Raw genomic sequence first — 20,547 nt, 5'->3', positions numbered from 1 at the left:
TACGTTACCTTTGTACATATCATGTATCGCTCCTCGGGCGTTGCCGTTACCTACTCTAAAAAGTCGTAAACCCCACTGGATGCGTATCATGCTGACCAGAAAAGTAGTCAGTGTTAATTGAGGAAAAATAATCTTTGTTCCGACCAAAGAAGTCTTGAAAATTTTCATTGTTCGTTTTTATGAATCTGTCTAGTTGTAAAAAAATTATATGTCAACCAAAATTTGATTGTCAATAATGATTTAATATTTCTAAATTATATCTAAATTTGTAACAAATTTTGAAGATAAATTCAAATATGGTGGATGAAGAACTGAACAATTTACAATTAGACAGACCATCAGCTAACTGGGGAAAAGTATTATTACATGTTTCAAAAACGTGAAGCAAACCTTATTGCAAGGTATTTTCGATAATTTCTTCCTTAGTATTGTATAAATTATTTTTACTTTGATGTGTCTTTATGTTTAAGATAAATACTACATAAGGTTAGCTTCGGAATAAGTGCTATTATCTAAAGAAATTATTAAAGTAAAACATTTTTTCAGACAAATGAACAACTAGCAAAGCATACAGTAGACTCACAATTTGAATCGAAACCTATTGAAAGAAGTCTACACTTACTAAGGTAGATATTTTTTATGAAATGATTATGCCTGTTTCTATACTTTTAAAATTAATTTAGAGGCGGTTTCTTAAAGCACAAATGAACAAACTAAATATGAAGAGTTTGTTAGGATATTAATTATAAATTTTATTTTTAAAATTGTCGGTAGAAAAGGGACTATCCGTATGGATTACAAATATAAAATTCGGTCCGGTTGGGTTTTACCATGGGGTTTTATTCTTAGCCACTTAACCTTGACAATTGACAAGACTGACATATGTGACATACCAGTTTGTTTTTGACAGGACGTGGACAGGACGAAATAACCTATAATATTTCGTGTTTTTGTAATTAAAAATGAAACTTCGAAAGAATTTAAAATGTTCCATCAGACAAACATAAAAATCAAGCATAGGAGTAAAAGTGTTATATATTTAAAAACATGGATACAATATTATACGACATTCCACATACAAATGTGGAATGTGAATATTTATTGTTACAAGATTTATATATGTAATTGAATCAAAGTACGGTAAAGATTTTCAAGCGTTGAATAACCACTTTTTTAGGAAAGGTGATGATATTCAGAAATTGAGTGTTATTCAGGCATTACCTCAACTTTTGCAATATGATCCAAATGGGACTCTTACAAGAATTGTACCTAAAATTCAACAAGAATTACCAAAGTCTTCATGTGAATTTCACTTGGCCACCAGTAAAATATTTAAGTTACTTATTGAGAAGCAGCTACCTTTAAATCTAACAGGTGCAGTAATTCAAGGAACTGAATCTAAAGATCCTGTTGTGTCAAATGCATGGATTGAAACATTATTAGCTGTTATCCCAATTTTACCAATAGATCAAATTAAGACATCAGTATGATAGATATATATGTGTTTGGTATATAGAATAAAAAAATGTATTGCAGGTTGTACCACTAGCATTATCAAAATCACAACCATCAAGTCCTGTTTATTGCCGTGTAGCTAGTTGCAAGATTCTTGGTAAATGTGCTGCACATCCAAAAATACAAAGTATAGAGTAAGGTTTACAGACTCTACAGTCATAATTTACATTAATGCAAATTAATATGTCTTAGTGTCAAAACATCAGTTTTACCAGCAGTTCAGACTTTGTGTCAAGATTGTTTTCAAGATGTTAGAGCGACAATGTGTTCTCAATTACACTTTATTGCACAAGGTGTGTTCGAAAGTGTTATTATAATTATAGAGCTATTTTGATCTTCACTCTAGGTCTAGGTGAAGCTTTGGTCAAATCTAGTTTGCTTCCAAGTTTAGTAGAGTTGGCTTCTGATGATAATATGGCTGTTAGATCATCTGCAGTAGCTTCTGCAGTTTTAATAATCCCTTATTTAAATAAACGTGAGTTTAAATGGATGATTAAAATATTGATGAGCTAGTTTTGTTATTCTAGAGACAAAAATTGAAACAATTGTGCCACTTATTAAACAGTTATGCCAAAAAACGTCAGGTGCTGGTGACACTACTTTTCCAACAATTGCTCGAGAATTTGGAAAGTTGGTGGAAGCTTTAGAAAATGACCTGGAAATATCTGATTGTATATGGATTTTACAATTTTTTAAAACTTTGGCTACAAGAGGGCAAACAGTGCGTTTAAATAAGGATAACTTGGAAGTGACACAGGTAAGTACCAAGTGACAGAAAAAGTGTAACTTTTTTGTTGTCATGTTGGTCATTTTGATGACAAATTCGTGACTAACGAAAAACAGGCGTTGAGCTTATTTTAGAAAATCAATTAACAATAAATGACAAAGTAACTTTTTTACTTGCGAGTATTTTTATTTAAATATCAGTGTTGCCAAACAATATTTCAAAAGTGCTATCAACCTTTCAAAAATAATAACCTTTTTTAGTCATCTGGTAAGTAGATAAAATTCGTCCAGCGAGAGATTGGGAGATTTTAAATTGTAGACTTGTAACCCAACACTACAAAATGCACTAGAATACATTAATTAGAGCATAATTTCAGGGCAAAAAATGTTACTGCTTAATGGTAAATAAATAAATAATTTACGCTAGGTATCATTATTTTCTCTGCGTAGAATTTAGTGATTTTTATGTCAACCAATCTCTTGCTGGACAAACTATACCTACAATCATACAGTGCTTATAGTCCAGTCAATATAAACATAAAAAAGGGTCCGACCTTGCAAAAGGTCATGTAGTTCTGATTTTTTAATATGTTGTTTGGACATCAGCCAAGAGTGAAAAACCAAATTTGGAACTTCGAAAGACGTGTGCGCGTTGCGTGGTAGCCAAAGAACAGCAAAATTTTCGCAATTTTCAGTTTTTGCTCAATATCTCCAAAGATGAGTCTCACATAAAACATTGAAGTTACCTTTTTTAAACTAGATTAAATTCACTACAGTTTGAGGCCTAAGCGAACTTTGTGAATCCAGTAGCTTCCAAGAGAGAGTTCGTCAAAAATTGGGTATTTTTTCCAAGAAATGAAAAAAATTTGTTTACGTCTTTTATTTTATTAAATATCGTCAAAAATACTCGCCCCATGAGAAAAGTCATGGGCAATGAACTTGAAATATATTTATTTAGCTTTAAATTGAGATCTGACGGGCACCTGCAGGTCCAATGCCTCTCTCAAAAATGGCATATAACCGAAAACCTCAAAAAATGGAATTTGGGAAAAATTAATGAAAACAAGTTTTCAGCACATCCAACATCACCTATAGGGCCTAAATCGGTCAAATGAGTTATTTTAACGTAATTTAGTATGTGTGATTAATAACTTAAAGGGAGTCTGTGATGTTGGTGGAGAAATACTGCCATCAGCACCAGACTTGTTCTGGCTGTATGGAAAATCATCGAACACCCCAAGTATGCTCATTTGGAACGGGTTTATGGAGCAGGTGACAAGTGGTCTTGATTTTTATCGCTCAAGAATTATTTTCCTCTCATTCATCCGCGAGCTTTAATTTGAGCTCCAGCGGGTACATGTACATGTCCTGCCATATACGAGTATATTTACCATGAACACCATTCCTACGGTCCACCGTGCGAGCTCACTGCTGGAGATTCCACGCACATCAATCCACCATAGCTTTTCATAAACCACATCAGCAATTAAATGTGACCATAGGCCGGGCCAAAATTTATCGGATCGGTGGATTGTAAAATTTTGTTCTATGAATATCTTAAACTCAGTTGGATCCATCCGCTGTTCTAGAGCCACCATATCTTGCAAATATAAGTGGGCACTCTTTGTGAAGAAATAGTGACCAACTGAATGAAAGCAAGGTAGCATTTTATCGATAGTATACATGTGAAGGTTCTAATCACCCTGACGCTCTGCCTGGATGAATAGTTCTACGGGCGTACACGTGTGAAAATATTGGACCCCCACAGCTTTGATGTGGGACCATTACCTTCCAAATTATGTAATGTAGTTTTAAATTTGGCTCTTAGGCTTTGGTAAGAGTTATTTTCCTTTACAAACAAGATGAGAGATTTCACTCGCACGTAGCTTATTCTCAGTTTCGGCTCTTTCCTTCCCAGTCAAATCTACCTCATCTAAAATAATTCCAGCCAATATCAGATTAGTCAAAATGTGTGTGTGTACAGCCCATGAATAGGCGTAACCATTCAGCATTTTGTCCATGCCTGTGATCTGTACAAATAGTCATAAGTAGCGCCTTCAAGCCATTATTGCACCGATACAACCCATGAATGACATGAGGAGAGGGAACCCTCCAAGCCTCACAACCACGCAGCTTAACTGAGAATGTTGGCCACCCTCAACAATATCTCTGGCTTTAAGTAACAGTGGTTGATCAAAAGAAAAGAGTAGGTTTTTTGAAAATGACCTTTATTTCTCTCACTGGCTTCAAAATGTGCATTGTATCGTAATCAGTAGGTGGGGCGCGGATGAATGAGAGAAAAATAATTTTTGAGCGAAAAAAATCAAGACCACTTGTCACCTGCTCCATGAACCCGTTCCAAAGGAGCATACTTAGGGTGTTGGAGGAACAAGAACAAGTCTGGAGTTGAGGGTAGTATTTCACCACCAACTTTATAGACTCCCTGTAGTCTGTTAACCACACATACTAAATTAAGTTAAAATAACTTATTTGATCGGTATAGGCCCCATACGTGATGTTTGATGCCCTGAAATATTGTTTTCAATAATTTTTCCCAAATTCCATTTTCGAGCATTGGAGCTGCAGCTGCCCCTCAGATCTCAATTTAAAGCTAAATACATATGCTTCAAGTTCATTACCAATGATTTTTCTCGTGGCAGTATTTTTGACGATATTTAATAAAATAAGAGACGTAAACAATTTTTTTTCACTTCTTGGAAAAAATACCCAATTTTTGAAGACCCGTATCTCGAAAACTGCTGGACTCACAAAGTTCAAAGTTCGCTGAGGCCTCAAATTATAGTGAATTTAATCTAGTTTAAAAAAGGTAACTTCAACTTTTTCTGTGAGACTTATATCTTAGGAGATATTGAGCAAAAACTGATAATAGTGCCAAAATTTTGCTGTTCTTTGGCTACCACGCAGCGCGCACAAGTCTTTCGAAGTTGCAATTTTGGTTTTTTACTCTTGGCTGAGGTACAAACAACATATTAAAAAATCAGAACTACATGACCTTTTGCAAGGTCGAAGGTTTATTTTGACTGGACTATTACCATATGGGACAAATTTTTATTTATTGATTTAGCAAAAATTTTACCACAGCAATCGTCGCTGATTGTCAAAAGACTAAAAATGTGACTGATATAAGTTTTCACCTGGTGATCATGAAATTTTCAAGACAAAATTTGAAAAGCAAATTTTGTATCAAGGTCACCTTACTTACCCTATTACCTTACCCTATTCGTCCTTACTGCACTCTGTACCCGGCAACCCAGGCCGATTTTTAAAAATATTTTGTAGTCGATATTTAATACCAAAGTATGTATAGTTAATTTCAAAATTATCGAGTACACCTCAAAAATCAAGAAGTCGATTTATTACAATTTTTCCCCATGTAAAGATGCCTTTTTGAAATTTGAACGTCATATTTTTTATACAGGGTGTTTCTGAAATACGTGTGTTAATTTTAACCAGTGGAAGAACGCGTCAAATGATGGAACTTTTCTCTATAACATTTTTACGAAAAAGCAATACAAATTGATTTAAAATTTGGAATAAATTAACCATCAAAGTGTATACCCGCCTTGGGTAAGGGCGAAAATTTTCTGTTATGATAGAAACAGAGCTTTGTTAAAAAGTTCCATTGTTATAGAAAAAAATAAATAATCAAAATTTAGATTCTCATGGTTACAAAAAATAGAAACTAAAGTTGACGCAAGTTGCAAAAAACCACGTTGCATTTGCAACAGCACTTTTATGGCATTAGTCATTTGAAATTACTTTAAAACTATATTTATATGAAAAATATTCAACCCAAACTATGATTTTTTGGTCTCTTTGTGCCTCTATTTGGTTCAAAAATATGAAAAAAATGCTGTTGCAAATGACAAGTGGTTTTTTGCAAGTTGAGTCAACTAAACTCGGTACAGGTTGCAAAGACACACTTGTCATTTTGCAACAGCACTTTTATGGCATTAGTCATTTGAAATTACTTTAAAACTGTACTTGTATGGAAAAAATTCAACCCAAACTATGATTTTCTGGTCCCTTTGTGCCCTCATTTGGTTCAGAAATATGAAAAAAATGCTGTTGCAAATGACAAGTGTGTCTTTGCAACCTGTACTGAGGTTATAGTTAATCACACAAAACGACTCGTTTGGTAAAAATTGTGGGGCAAAAAATCTTGGAATACTTTTACGAATTTTACAAAATGTTATAAAGTTTCATAAATTAGCGAGTTCTTTCACTGGTTAAAATTAACACACGTACTTCAGAAACACCTTGTATAGGTAATTTCAGTTTGTCAACATACAATGTCTCTGTTATTTTAGAACACCATAATAGTGTCTGTTTTATCATCTGCACGGTGCTCTTCGCGATGTTATAATACTGGGCTACCCTCCGGATCCAGTACCCTTCTTCTAATTTGGAAAGAATGAGCACTTTCGCATTTTCAGTTAGATTAGGCCATTTGTTTGTCAAAATTAACATTGATCATTGACAAAAAATGTAAGTGCATTTCACACTGTAGAAAATTAGGTGTACTCCATAATTTTGAAATTAACTGTAGGTATCTACGGGGTCATTATAAATGTTTGTAACAACTAGTGGGCGTAGCGGCGCACCTAAAGCATTGCACACAGCCACCTACGATACAATAATTTATAATGACCCTGTATAACCACACCCATGAACTTCTTCTTCAAATTATTTTGTCTGATGCGACGATCCGAGTTCTCATTTTGCAACGGTTGCTATGAAAATCGTCTACGTTAACCAATGAAATCAACGAAAATCTTTCGTTGCTAAGGCTGTATGACACGATGCTAAATTTTGTAGAAAATTTGTTATAAAATGAGAGAGACCCTCGATCAGGACAAATGAACGATCAGGATCATAGTCCGTCTTTATCATTTTTACAGAATTTTCTGTGAAATTTAGTATCGTGTCACACTAGCTTAAGTGACGGCTGTTCATTGTTGACCTTGGTTAATAATGAAAATTATTATTAACCTAGGGAGAGAAATTCTACTTCTGGGGTCGGTTCGAGAGTCAATAATGACGCCTTCTGAGACTAGTAGTGAAAAAAATAATTTAATTAGTAAATATTATCAGAAAGGGTTTTAACGTATCTGTAGTGAAAAAAACTGTATATAAACCACGGTAGAGAACATTTTCTAAGCCTCGCTTACGTTATTATCCTCGACGCTTCGCGTCTCGGGTAATAATCCAGCTCGGCTTAGAAAAATATGTTCTCTACCTTGGTGTATAACATACTAATATTATCTCTTAAAAATTGGGGCTTTTTTCATTTCCGAGGATACAGTAAGGTAATCTTCCTTGTAAGTGATGCTCATAATAATTTTTTTATTATACCTGAATCATAATCACTGTTTTTGACACTAAAATGCGTGCAAAAAAGGGCCTTTAAAACACTAAAGCTTTAAGGGTTGCTTAGGTAACAACAAATTCACCTACATTTTGAACAATGATAAATAGACATTTATATACAATTTATGACAGCAACGAAACAACAACAATTGACCATTTCTATATCAACGATTAATGACACAGATTACTTCGGAAAAGGTATTTCAATTCACTTTTTTTGTTATAATTTTCAGATTGTAGTGCAGGTATAATAAAAAATAGCGTATGATACACGTTTATAAGGGCCTTTAAAGCACTTGCGACGTTAAAAGCACTCCGCTCTTAAACTCGTCGCGCGTGCTTTAAAGGCTTCCTTATAAACTTGTATCATAATATACTACATATTATTTTTCACTTTAGTATAACTGCATGATAACTCCTAGGATACGAAATACGTAAACATGTCCATAACAACCGGGGCATTATAAGAATAAGCGGGCGTAATGAATTCATAACGCCCTCATCAATTCATAATTGCAAAGATGCCAGTTTTTTCCTTTTTTTTTCAAAGAACACGTAGTGAAAAATAAAATCTTGTATGCACCACGGCGTCACCGAATGATTACGCCCATCGAACGATATCCATCTCTCGGGCTAAAGCCCTCGAGTTGGATTCATCGTTCTCCGGGCGTAATCATCGTTGTAACGCCCTTGGTGCATAATAGCTATTTATGCACCAAGGGCGTTACAACGATGATTAGCCCGAGAGATGGATATCGTTCGATGGGCGTAATCATTCGGTGACGCCGTGGTGCATACAAGATTTTATTTTTCACTTTACGTGTTCTTAAAAAAAAATGGCATCTTTGCAATTTTGAATTGATGAGGGCGTTATGAATTCATTACGCCCGCTTATTCTTATTACGCCCTGTATTATTCCCCGGTTGTTATGGACATGTTTACGTATTTCGTATCCTAGGAGTTATCATGCAATTATACTAAAGTGAAAAATAAATAGCTATAAACCATTCACGATTATTTCAAATTCGGACTATCTATGAAAATCTGACATTTTAGTTGGCAGTATTGTGATTTGTCTTAATAAATCTATTTGAGGTTATAATTCAACCGAACACTGCTCCCAAGTTGTTACATTTTTTAAATAATTGAACGCATTAGGAACAATAATCGTAAAATTGTAATTGGCAGAATATAGCCTAAGGGAGTCCGTTTCGGCTCAGGGACGCGAGGGTCGCGGGTTCGATTCCGACCCAGGGCGAAATTAAAAAAAAAAATAAAAAAAAAGCGGCTATATTCTGTCTCGTGATTCGGAAGTCACGTTAAGCCATTGGTCCCGGTCTATTGAGTTGGTCATCATGCCCCTCATAGATTTGTAAACCAGTCCTAGACTGTGTAACAAAACTTGTGTTTAGAAAAAATTTCGATTTTACCACTTGTAATTTCAGCAACGGGAATAGTACCGCAATCTCTTTTTAAAAATTTAAAAATTCTGGATTTAGATAACACATTGGTAGTTGAAATTCAAAAAGGTATATTATTATACTCATGTCACATCGTGAGGAAGTTCCTTAACATTGACACAGAACATAATACACAACAAAGTCAAAATGCGGAGGCGAGACGCCGGTAATTATGTTGATAAGCACTGCACTATTACTTGATAGTAATATCCGTAATAGTGTATGTACTCCGGCAAAATTGCCGTGCCGCCGGGTGGAGGTGGGATACGAAAATTGAAATGAAACATACATATTTGTAGGGCAGTTCTGGGTAAATTCTTATTAACTAAATTAATGACGGAATTGACAACAATGCGAATATTTAAAAACGAAACGTCATATGACAGGACCTGACGCCAATCTAACAAAAAAATATCGCGGCCTCCTGCGTGTTTAAAATAATCGTGAACGGCATATACCGTGTGAGCAACAAGTACTGATTGAGTTGGCAATAAATTCTGGTGATTTTTGGTGACTTTTATGTCATGTTCCAACGAGAAAACCATTTTATTAATAAAAGATTACAAAAACCAAGAAGTTTAAATTTGAAATGTATACCAGGTGTCAATATTGTCAATAAAACAAACCGAAATAGGTACAATTCACAGTTTTGAAAATTTATGTAAATTTTTTTTTTGCCAACTGTAACAGTTATTGTTGCTCACCCTGTATAATACATTCATTTTTATTTTAGAACAGAGTAGGCTATTTTAATTTTTTTAGATGTTGGTATCGGGGCTATAACAAAATCAAAATTGTTCAAACTGCCAGTGTTAAATTTGACATTATTATTAAGTATTAAGGTAAATTAGTTTTAAATTTGTGTAATATTTACATTTATCACTAAATACACACATTATTGAGTCCTCGAAACTATGTACGGGGTGATCAAGAATGACTGAGTCTGTTGGTAACAATGAAATTTGGCAAATTTAAAATTTACCAACGAAGGTTCATTTTTGTAATAGTATAAACATAACCTGCATAACCAAGAATGTTTTTAGTGTCATCTCAAGTTAAAAAATCCGGTCAGTGCGTGGTCAGTGCCAATTACTAGACAAAAATCACCAGTATTTTCAATTGTTTCATTGCCAACAGACTCAGTCATTGTTGATCATGCTGTAGTTAGATAATTGGAAAATGATAATGCTTGGCTATAGTCTTTGCCAAAGCCAAATAACCACCAACACTGCATTCTACCCAAAAAATCAACCGGCAACGTTGTACACTTAGATTTGATTGGTCTACCATCCTAGTAATATCAAAATTGCCATTATACACTTAGTGTAATTTTGTTTTCACCAACATAATTCAACAGATGGTGGTTATTTGGGTTTGGCACGGCCTATACATGGTCATGAATTTTGACAAAGTGTAACCTCAAATATTATACATGATGTATATTGTCATTCAGCCACAGTCTTACCATACAACTCGCCAAATTTCCATAGCCTACTCTGGTCTAAAACAAAAGTGAATGTACTGTATATTATATTCTGATTTCACTATGACAAAATCTATAATTCTATAAAATATTACGTGTGTTCAGCATGTTCAGTCGGTTTATTGTTTAATCAATTTATTAAGTTAAATTATTGTACTGTATAATTTGTTTTCTGAGGCTGAATTGAATTATAGAATGTATTTGTCATTAATAATTTTATTTTTCAATAACGTTAAGCTATAATTTAATTTTAATTTAATTATTCTGCTCAGGACGTGATATGTAGAGAACAATGCTCCTTCAATTTACCATCAGTGACTTCTTTCACAGTACATCGCATACCCAATCAGTTGGATTTGTGGCATTCAATTTTCAGTGGTTTGGCTAACGATTCTTGTTACCTCGTTAGGAAAACAACAGCTGCTTATATTCACGATGTTGCCAAAATTTTAGGTAAATATTACTATCAGTAAGTGCTGTTTGTATGACAATTGTTTTCTAAAGGTCCACAATGCAAAGTTATAAAAGATGACATTGTTAAGTTGTTGCGTGACGACGCAGAAGAGGTTTTACAAATGTTAGTACCACACGTGGGTTCTACTTTGGAATTACTTTGTGCCAATGGTGTCTTATCAAGAGAAACTAGTCTTCCATCGTGTCTCGAAATTACCAGGGCACTTTTAAAATGTCAAATGGAACTATCTAAATGTTACAACTGGAGGATCAAGTCAAATTTTCTTCAGCAAATGGAACGTTTACCAAATTGTATGCCGTCCGATTTCATACATCAGCATTTCAGTCCCGTCATTTTAAATTGTGTTTTAGAATCAGTTAGTATTTGAATGTTTTATTGTGGTTTTCTTTTTCATTTAAGTATTTGTTCTAGAGAGCTAAACCTGTAAGGTCTCAGGCCAGCCGAACATTACTAATTTTTTTGCGATACAACTTAAAGGAAATCCAAAGGAAATGGATAAGAGATAATTTAATAACTCATTTGTGTTATTCAAAATCATGTTACACTAGACATGTTTTCATATTGGCATGTGTTCACGCAGCAGAGCTTTTTAGTAATAGTTATTTCAAGAAACATTTTTTTGAACCATTGTTGTCATTAGCGGGTTTGCCTCTCGACGATTACGATATCCATACGAATTATAATGTTAAATATTGTAGATGACCCAATCTCAAACATTCGATTATGTGTGGTTGGTCTTTTACCCAGTTTATATAAAATGCTAATTATGCCGGAAGATCGTAAACTCCAAACAAATATTGATAATATTTTTTCGAAATTAGACATGATGGAAAAGGATAAAGATGTTAAAGATATTTTAAGGACTAAACTTAAAGAAATCAGAAATCTTGGACCAACAAATAAACATGATTATTTAGTGGAACAAAGACGTAAAGAAGAAGAAGAAAATAAAATTTTCCAAGGGAAAATAACGACTACTACTACAGCGCCAAGTGCACAATCAGGTATAATTATTAACGTTTTCCATTTCTCTTTTTAAGATTTTGTTTAGTTTTTACATTTAAAAAATATATAAAATAGTGCCTCTTTGTTTTAATTATTGGCATTCTTTTAATTAGGGTTGTACAATTTAATTTACTTAATTAATAGATTACACCGGTTAAAAAGTTACCAATTAAAGAGCCAAACCGGCCAAAGAAATGAACCTGTTGAATTAATTAATTAATCAATTTAATATGAGAATATATGTATTTCAAAATTTCGTAGTTTAACAAACTATTCTTGTTGAACTAAATTGAGTATTATACAGTGCATTTTTTTTAACTGTTGCCATAGGGAATTGCATGGTAAAACTTATACCCCCTGTTAACTTTTGTTCTGATGAAAATATTCAAACCATTTTTGGAACAAGGTTTGAAGATTTTTTAAACTATCGGACAGAATACAATTCAATATCCTAAACTGTCGAAAAAGTTGTGAAAAAAATATTTTCTAGCGCGCCGGAATGATAGTACGTCGAGCGGCCGCCAGAATAGCGTTCCTGTCGGCTCAACCAGCCAGCACCTGACCATCTCCACTTTTGACTTTTGTTACTTTCATTTAAAAAATAAATAGCGAGATCTCCTCGAGGCTATGATTAAAATAAATAACAAAATAAAATATAAAATCTAATTTTTGTTCCCATATCGTCTACTACGTTTTTGTCAAATTATTTACGTTCATTAATTTCAATTTTGAAGAGTAAAATTAGTAAAATAAAACTGCTTGTCGTTGTTCAAACAATATGCATTACGTAGTCTTATTAATGAATTAATGATCTATTACAAAAATAAAAATTAGCACCAAACCTGCAGTGGATAATAAGTTAACAGAGGATATTATTTTTACCATGCAATTATGTAATTCCCTATGGCAACAGTAAAAAAACGCATAAGAGGTCAACCAGAAACTGTGGAGAAATTAAGGGCAAGAATAACTGAAGCTTGGAATTCCATTACAGTGCGACATTTACAAAACACGCGAAGAAATTTTCAAGATCGCTTCGGACATTGTCCAGCAGTCGAAGGAAAACACTTTGAACAATTCCTTTGACAATTTCTGTTAATTTGTTGAGTTACTTGTGCGTTAACGTTTTTACATTCTGTTTTTTTTAACAAATAAATGTTTAGATGATCTGCCATCCAAAAGCTAATTTAATCATAGCCTCGAGGAGATCTCGCTATTTTTTAAATGAAAGTGACAAAAGTCAAAAGTGGAGATGGTAAGGTGCTGGTTGAGCCGACAGGGACGCTATTCTGGCGCCCGCTCGACGTACTATCATTCCGGCGCGCTAGAAAATATTTTTTTCACAACTTTTTCAACAGTTTAGGATATTGAATTGTTATCTATCCAATAGTTTAAAAAATCTTCAAACTTTGTTCCAAAAATGGTTTGAATATTTTCATCAGAACAAAAGTTAACAGGGGGTATAAGTTTTACCATGCAATTCCCTATGGCAACAGTTAAAAAAAATGCACTGTATAATTAACCAAGTTAACTCTTATAACATGACTGGTTTAATTATCAACCGGGTTAAACCCATGAAACCATGCGGCGTTAAATTTAACCCTATAGAATAGCCGGTTAATTTTTTTGGCTGCTTTGGCTCTTTAACTCGTTTAATCATCAGCTAATTGACCAAGTTAACCTCTTTAACTGGTTAAACCTGCTAAATGTACAACTCGAATTTTAACATTGTTAGAAAGGGTCTAGGCCAACTCGACACCAAACCTTAGAAGCAATAAACATTGACTGGCCAACTCGACACCAAAAAAGCAGGTAGTTTTCAAAGACACCCCAAGAGATAGGCCAACTCGACACTAAGCGCCCACTCACTACCTGTCTATATGATGCTCCCTAGTCGAGGATATTTCCTGAAGGACAGGCGTCTTTTCCGCATCAACCATTGCTTATAACACCCCTATAACCGCAGGAACATTTAAGTATTGTACAAAATATTTTCTTCAACTGTTCACAATCCACGGTTTACATAATGGACATTACATACCACTGATCCTTTGTCTACTTCCAAACAAACTATCAGACACATACAAGATGCTTTTTACCTCGCTAGTGACCCTTGGGACAAAAATCAATGTATGCTTAAATTCGACTCGAATAATTTTAGATTTTGAAATTGCTATTCATAATGCTGTCAAATTAGTTTGGTCCATCGTACAAATTTCCGGATGTAGGTTTCATTTGGCTCAGAGGTCCCAGGTAGACAGTGCCGAGTTGGCTTGACCGCGGTGCCGAGTTGGCCGGTTATCCATGGGCTACCGGTGCCGAGATGGCCTGTTGTACTTTATTGCAAATTTTACCTAGGTATAATAAAGTGCCGAGTTGGCGTCCGCCCGTTAGAAAGACGTACAATTGCGTATCTTGATACCTCATGTGTTGATCAATTTCAATAAAACTAATGTAAACACATTTTTATAAGTACACTAAAACAATATTTTTATTCACTGCAGCAAAAAATCAGTCTTCCACACACGTATCGCGAGATGTTGTATCTACTAACAGTGCTAGATCTCATCCCATTATCGCAAGATCAACAAGCGCACCACCTCGGGTGTCTAAAACACCATCAACAACCTCAGGTCAAGTTCCCAGGTACGTATCTTTATACGCGAATCTGTTCAGCACAGATGCTTATATTAGACTCGTTGTAGCGATATGAGCTTTTTAGAGCAGCATTTTTATATAGATGCTGGTATCAGTTTACCACGTGAAAATGTAGAAAAAAACACAGAACAAACAAGAAATAGAGATGTCTATAAAATCGCAGAAGATTTTGATCAGCTAAACTTGGCTGCAAGAACAGATGCTTCGAATGATTCTTCCGTTCCAACCGTGTCAGTAGAAAATGTGAATATTGAAACAATGTCGGAAAGCGAATTAAAAAAATTGGAAACGTCAACAACTAATATAACAGATGACGTGAAAGTAAATTTACGAAAATGGAGCAAGAAGAGTGCTAGTAAAAGTCTTCCTAATGATACAAGCTGTATAAGTTTTAGATGTAAAAGATATTCCAGTGTTTTTCCTTCAACGAATACGGATGTTACGATTAGTAATAACTCAAAGAAGAAATCGTTCAATAGAAGAAGTTTAAATATTGGAGCTGGTGACTTCAGTAAAATTCCCGTTAGCATAAAAAAATCACAGAGTAACGCAGATGTAAAAACTGCGGCAAAGCAGTATGACTTGAAATCAAAAACCAATAGTATCATTAAAAAATCTAAATATGGCAATAATAGTAGAGATAATGATGAAACTGGTATTGCCAGTAAAGTAAAAGGCAGACCAAAATCTGAAATATTATTAAACGTTAATAATAACGACAAATGGACACCTCTAATGGGAAAGGACAAAATGTGTAGCAAAAGTGCCACAAATGTCAGTCCTAACACAATAAATACCAGTATTACTAAAGATACCGTGCCAATAACAAATAGTATTAATCATAACACGTCAAAAATATCAGTGTTGCCAGTTCTCAAAAGGTAATATTAATTATACACAGCTTTTTAGTGCATGCTTAGCAATTAAATTCGTTCCTATGTTACTAGTACTGTTATAATCAGCTCACTTATTCATTATAGTTATTAAGGTATCAAGGGTGTTATAAGGTTGATAACGCGCGAGGTTGGCAGAGTGAAACCCGAGGGGAGTACTCCCACCGAGGGCCTATCATTATAACACCCGTGGTGCCTTCAACGTTTAATGTCCGACTAGTTTCGTGTGTTTTTGGATTGACAATGATTTGATTAATTTATATCAATCAATCAAAATTTGGTCGTAACTAACCAACAAAGACCTTATAAGGCCCTATGTAGAGCCTGTTATTTGAAGATAATACCCTAGGACAGGGGTGTCAAACTGATGTAAAGTGGAGGGCCACTTTTGATTAAACCCTTACACTTCGGACCGTAAATTGAAATAATAACAATTGTAATACCTACTTCATAACCATAAGAATAATCATTGCTTTGAGAAAAAAAAGAAGTCAAAATTTAAAAAATTAACATACGAGTACAAAAAATTATAATCAATTGATCCACTGTTGAAATAAAGTATGTACTCCTACTTATTTTCTCTGACTCGACACTTGACATCTTTTCTGATTTGCTAGTTTTTCTAAATCTAAATCAGGAGTAATATCCTGTGCTGCACTGACTTTCACCACAGCGGATAAATGTTCATCTGTAAGTCTAGATCGGTGAGAAGTCTTGTTAATGTTCATTACAGAAAAAAGCTGTTCACATAATTAATTATGTAGGTGCTTCCAAACGTTGCCAAAATTCTGGCGACAAACTTTCTAATTTCGGGAAATTGATGAGAATGCAAATACTTGTAAAACTGTGGGACGCCAATTTCTCGATATTTCGATTGTAACATGGAATCGCACTGTAGCTCAATCAATTCATGCTAATGTTTGCATCAGCATTCTCAGGACTGTACGAGAATGGTGATGTAAACAAAATATGGACTGTAGAACAGAACTAAAATTTAAAATATCTTAAGAACTGAAGAAAATCGCACATCTGTTTGAGCTATAATGGAATCTGGGAAGGTTTTCGTCTTCCCACTTATTACATATTCGCTTTTTTTTGTGCGGAGCGCTCAATTTCATGAAACACTCTAGATTTTTCGGGATAACTGGACGATCGGCTTGTTGCAGGCTGTTTTAAATTATTAAAAATTAGGTCGGACGTCGCGGGCCGCGTGTTTGACACCCCTGCGCTAGGGGATTATTTCTCTAATAACGTATCAGAAAACTGTGTCATTATCGTTCAATAACACTACAGTCGAACATTAATAAATTTAAACTAATGTACAAGTTTGTTACCATATTATGTATCTACATACATACAGGTGATCCAAAAAATTTTTAAAATGCTCTAGCAACTTTATTTCTTGTCCGATTTCAATAAGCGATATATCAAGTGAAAACGCGTTTAAGGGAGACCTGTCAGCTAGAGCTAATCGTGAGTAAAAATGAATACCTTTGAAGAAATGACCGACATGCTGCATGTCAGACTTAAACTCCATTCGAGGTGCGGAAACAGCGTGTCCTTGTCAAATACTTTGCGTAACAAATGCTCTAGCTGACAGCAACTTGATTTTATTCGTTTTTTCATTTAAATGTCTCAATTATTATTTATTAAACATTTTTATTTCTTCAAAACTTTTCAAAAAACAAATAATATTTTTATACAGCAATGTTTAGAAAAATAGTGACTTTAAAAATAAGTAATGAAAACATATGTCACAATTTAAAATAAGAAAGTTAAATATCACCCCATTTAAACTGCTTCTTTAAAAAATAAATATTATATGGCAGTTCATAGTCCCTTAAACGCCTTTTCATTTGATATATCGCTTATTGAAATCGGACAAGAAATAAAGTTGCTAGAGCATTAAAAAAAATGGATCACCCTGTATATGTTTATTTCATTACTTACAACATTTTGTTGTAGGAGGACACAATCTGAAGCAAGAAATAAATAATTTATTTTTTTGTTATATTTATAAATGTCTATTTTATATGTTTTCTATATACATTTTTTTTAAATAAATATTGTTAATACATTAAAATTTACTGTTTAATTTCTAGCAAAATTTTTTCCACAGCCTCTACAAAACTTGGAACAACTGCATCTGGTGTAGTGCATATTTTGTGTTCATCACCAGGTTGATATTTACCTGTTTGCACTAAATACCCTTTTATACCCGCTTTCATAGCACCTTCTACATCATCAGTTACATCCTACATATTAAATAAAAAATATTTGTAAATACATATATACATATGCTGGGACTTTTTTAACTCTGAACATAGTCCATACTTAGGGGGTCATTCACGAAACTCGGTAAGGCTCGATAAGGTGTTGCAAATTCAAAACCATGACAACCAACATTGTTGAAGCATTTGCCGTTTCGTTAACGATTTGCAAATTTGCAAAGTTTCGTGAATCTCCCCCTCAGTCCCTATGTTCAGTTTTAAAAAACACAGATGAATGCATGTATTTAATCAGATAACCAAAGTTAAGTTAAAATAGTTACTTACTTGGCAATTAAAAAAAAAGTCAAGTTGTTTCAATTATTATTGTGATAAAATAAATTAAATTACACATAATGCATTTATACCATGTCAATCAGAGCACAAGAAATGTGCGTGCCGTTTTTTCGGTCACTTATTCATGAATTTCAGTCAGTCAGGACACTTTTTAACATTATTTCAAAATTTAACAATTGCGGAGTCTCAAGTATAAATTGGTTGCTTAGCAAATACTTTCAATAAATAATTGATCTGTGCTTTTTAAAACTGAACATAATGGGCGGTATAACGACACCGTTATTAAAGTTGTTAATTAAAATCGTGATTAAAGTAAACAAAAACGATATAGATTTATGCAATTATAACCTGCCAGAAAGAGATGAATTCGTCACCATGGTAATTAGAGTCATGTTTAAATTTAATAAGGGTGTCATGATACGGCCCATTATGTTCAGAGTTAAAAAAAATGACCTAGTATATAAATAATCCATACATCACCAATCATAATAGCTTCTTCTGGTCTGATATTATCCAAGGCAGAATAGAAAAACATGTTTTGTGGTTTTCCAACTATTGTGGCAGTACATTGTGCTGAATATTCTAGTCCTTTAACAAAACAACCAGGGCCCAATGCTAAACCATCCTTACGTTTATAATACTTGCCAGCATGAATTCCAATCAATTCAGCCCCGTTTAATAAGCACTTAAATGCATCATTTAACCTTTCATAATGAAATTCATTTGGCGCTAAACCAATAACTACAGCATTTGGATTTTCATTTTTTGGACATGCCAATCCTTCAAAATCTTCTAAAGCTTCTGGAGATAGCAGTAACATAGGCTTTAGTTTTTTATTAACAATTAGTGCTCTCGCTGCAGCTAATGAACTAAAGATTTGTTCCTTTTGCACAGGAAATCCTAAAGCAGTTAACCTGTTGTATAGAAAATTCTGACTTTCTTTTGTAGTATTTGTTACAAATTTAATTGTCAGACTGGTCTGAAGCAATCTAAATAATAATCAAAAGATACACTTATAGTCAACTGGCGAAAATTAAGGTACTTGCTTTTTTAGAGCCTCAACAGCTCCTGGAATAGCTTGGTTTTCAATGTGTAGCGTACCACTTAAATCTATCAATACAGCCCGAATCATGATAAAAATTTTACACTACTAATTTTGCACAAATACTTTGTGTTCTGTATCGACGTTTGCGTTTCTGTTAAAAAAGAAAATTTCATTAGCACCTTCTTATATATTACATTTCGTAAGTACCAAAAATCACAACAAAGTGAATTCTCTGTACATACTTATAAACAAATTCATAAACATGAGTCGTTTTCAATGACATCCGTGTTCCGTGCTGTCATTCTGTCAATATGACAGTATGTTGGCGCCACTTGCTGTTTCAGTTTTGTAATTTTGAATTTCTTAATTTGGCAATTTACCTTGACGCGGCAAATTCACAAATTCAAATTATTATCTATCATTTACGACAAATCAAAGAAAATATGTAGCCTGATTCGGATTCCGAGGATGACCTAGGTATTTTACACTACTTTACTTCTTTTTAGAGATTGAGTTTTATTGTTTGTTGTTCATGTTTCACGACATACAGGGTGGAACAAAAGTATCAAATATTGGCTGTAACTTTTTAATTTGACAATTCATGAAAAAATGTTTAATATAAAAGTTGATTGGTGTATTATCCTGCATCATCTGGTCTTTCTAATTTGTTCCTATCTTCTTTTGTTTCGCTGCTATGGCAACCAACTTTGGTTTTTTAAGTAGCACCCAATACATTGTTTGTGTGATTTTCAAACAAGCGTATCTTTCTGTATTCATAAATACAGTTTTGCCATTATGGGGAAATAGAATAAGATTTAATTTAATTATATTTTAAACCGGTATCAAATTGACAACAATTTCATCTTTCATGTGACAGTTTCAATAAAGCATGATTTATGGCCGTTTGCACCGTTTTCAATTTAAGCAATGAATACCTAAGCATGCTTAATGTTTAAGTGTTTCTCAATTAAAGTTTACGTTGCACCACTCTTTTTTTAAAAAGTCGTAGCAAAGCAATTCCTAAATTAATAAAATAATGGCAACATAGTAAATATCTGGAAAATTTAAATCGAAGTGACGATGAAACTGTCAGTCACATTCTTTCAGAAATAATTTCAGTCGGTTTTAAATGTCATTAAACGTTAAAATGGAAGTTATTTCAGAGGTAAGTACATAATAATATAATTTTTATCACAAATATTCATAGTAAAATCTTTCAGAATGAAAATATAAAAAAAAGATTTCGTTCAACAAACTTTTCAAGTGAAGAAAAACATTTGATATTCACCTTGGTGGACAAATACCGACACATTATTGAAAATAAAAAAACTG

At 33.7% G+C, this 20,547-nt stretch overlaps 2 protein-coding genes across 6 annotated transcripts; one reads left to right on the top strand and one right to left on the bottom strand.

Moving 5' to 3' along the window:
* The first annotated feature begins 189 nt into the window (after window positions 1-189).
* Window positions 190-17,689, top strand: LOC138122418 (serine/threonine-protein phosphatase 4 regulatory subunit 4-like). Of its 3 annotated transcripts, XM_069036678.1 has the most exons (15): window positions 213-401; window positions 547-626; window positions 911-1,121; window positions 1,178-1,484; window positions 1,537-1,649; window positions 1,708-1,808; window positions 1,862-1,990; window positions 2,043-2,272; window positions 10,848-11,028; window positions 11,080-11,405; window positions 11,462-11,693; window positions 11,749-12,054; window positions 14,560-14,701; window positions 14,761-15,594; window positions 17,572-17,689. In XM_069036678.1, the coding sequence occupies exons 3-15, from the start codon at window positions 1,048-1,050 to the stop codon at window positions 17,600-17,602; spliced, it is 3,006 nt and encodes a 1,001-aa protein (XP_068892779.1). In that variant the 5' UTR covers window positions 213-401; window positions 547-626; window positions 911-1,047; the 3' UTR covers window positions 17,603-17,689. The 3 variants fall into 3 exon arrangements, with proteins under 3 accessions (XP_068892778.1, XP_068892780.1, XP_068892779.1); XM_069036677.1 differs by lacking the exon at window positions 911-1,121 and having other exon boundaries at window positions 190-356; XM_069036679.1 differs by lacking the exons at window positions 547-626; window positions 911-1,121 and having other exon boundaries at window positions 207-401.
* LOC138122420 (haloacid dehalogenase-like hydrolase domain-containing protein 2) lies at window positions 17,584-19,569 on the bottom strand. 3 transcript variants are annotated; one of them, XM_069036682.1, is made up of 4 exons: window positions 19,458-19,569; window positions 19,217-19,366; window positions 18,646-19,159; window positions 17,584-17,861 (listed from the first exon to the last, which is right to left on the bottom strand). In XM_069036682.1, the coding sequence occupies exons 2-4, from the start codon at window positions 19,300-19,302 to the stop codon at window positions 17,691-17,693; spliced, it is 771 nt and encodes a 256-aa protein (XP_068892783.1). In that variant the 5' UTR covers window positions 19,303-19,366; window positions 19,458-19,569; the 3' UTR covers window positions 17,584-17,690. The 3 variants fall into 3 exon arrangements, with proteins under 3 accessions (XP_068892783.1, XP_068892782.1, XP_068892784.1); XM_069036681.1 differs by having other exon boundaries at window positions 19,423-19,535; XM_069036683.1 differs by having other exon boundaries at window positions 18,646-18,758; window positions 18,816-19,159; window positions 19,217-19,517.
* Between the last annotated feature and the right edge of the window lie 978 nt (window positions 19,570-20,547).

The sequence above is a fragment of the Tenebrio molitor genome, chromosome 1, assembly GCF_963966145.1.
Source record: "Tenebrio molitor chromosome 1, icTenMoli1.1, whole genome shotgun sequence".
In the NCBI taxonomy this organism is placed as follows: Eukaryota; Metazoa; Arthropoda; class Insecta; order Coleoptera; family Tenebrionidae; genus Tenebrio; species Tenebrio molitor.
The sequence above is the reverse complement of the archived record's forward strand: the minus strand, read 5'-3'. Positions and strand labels throughout refer to the sequence as shown.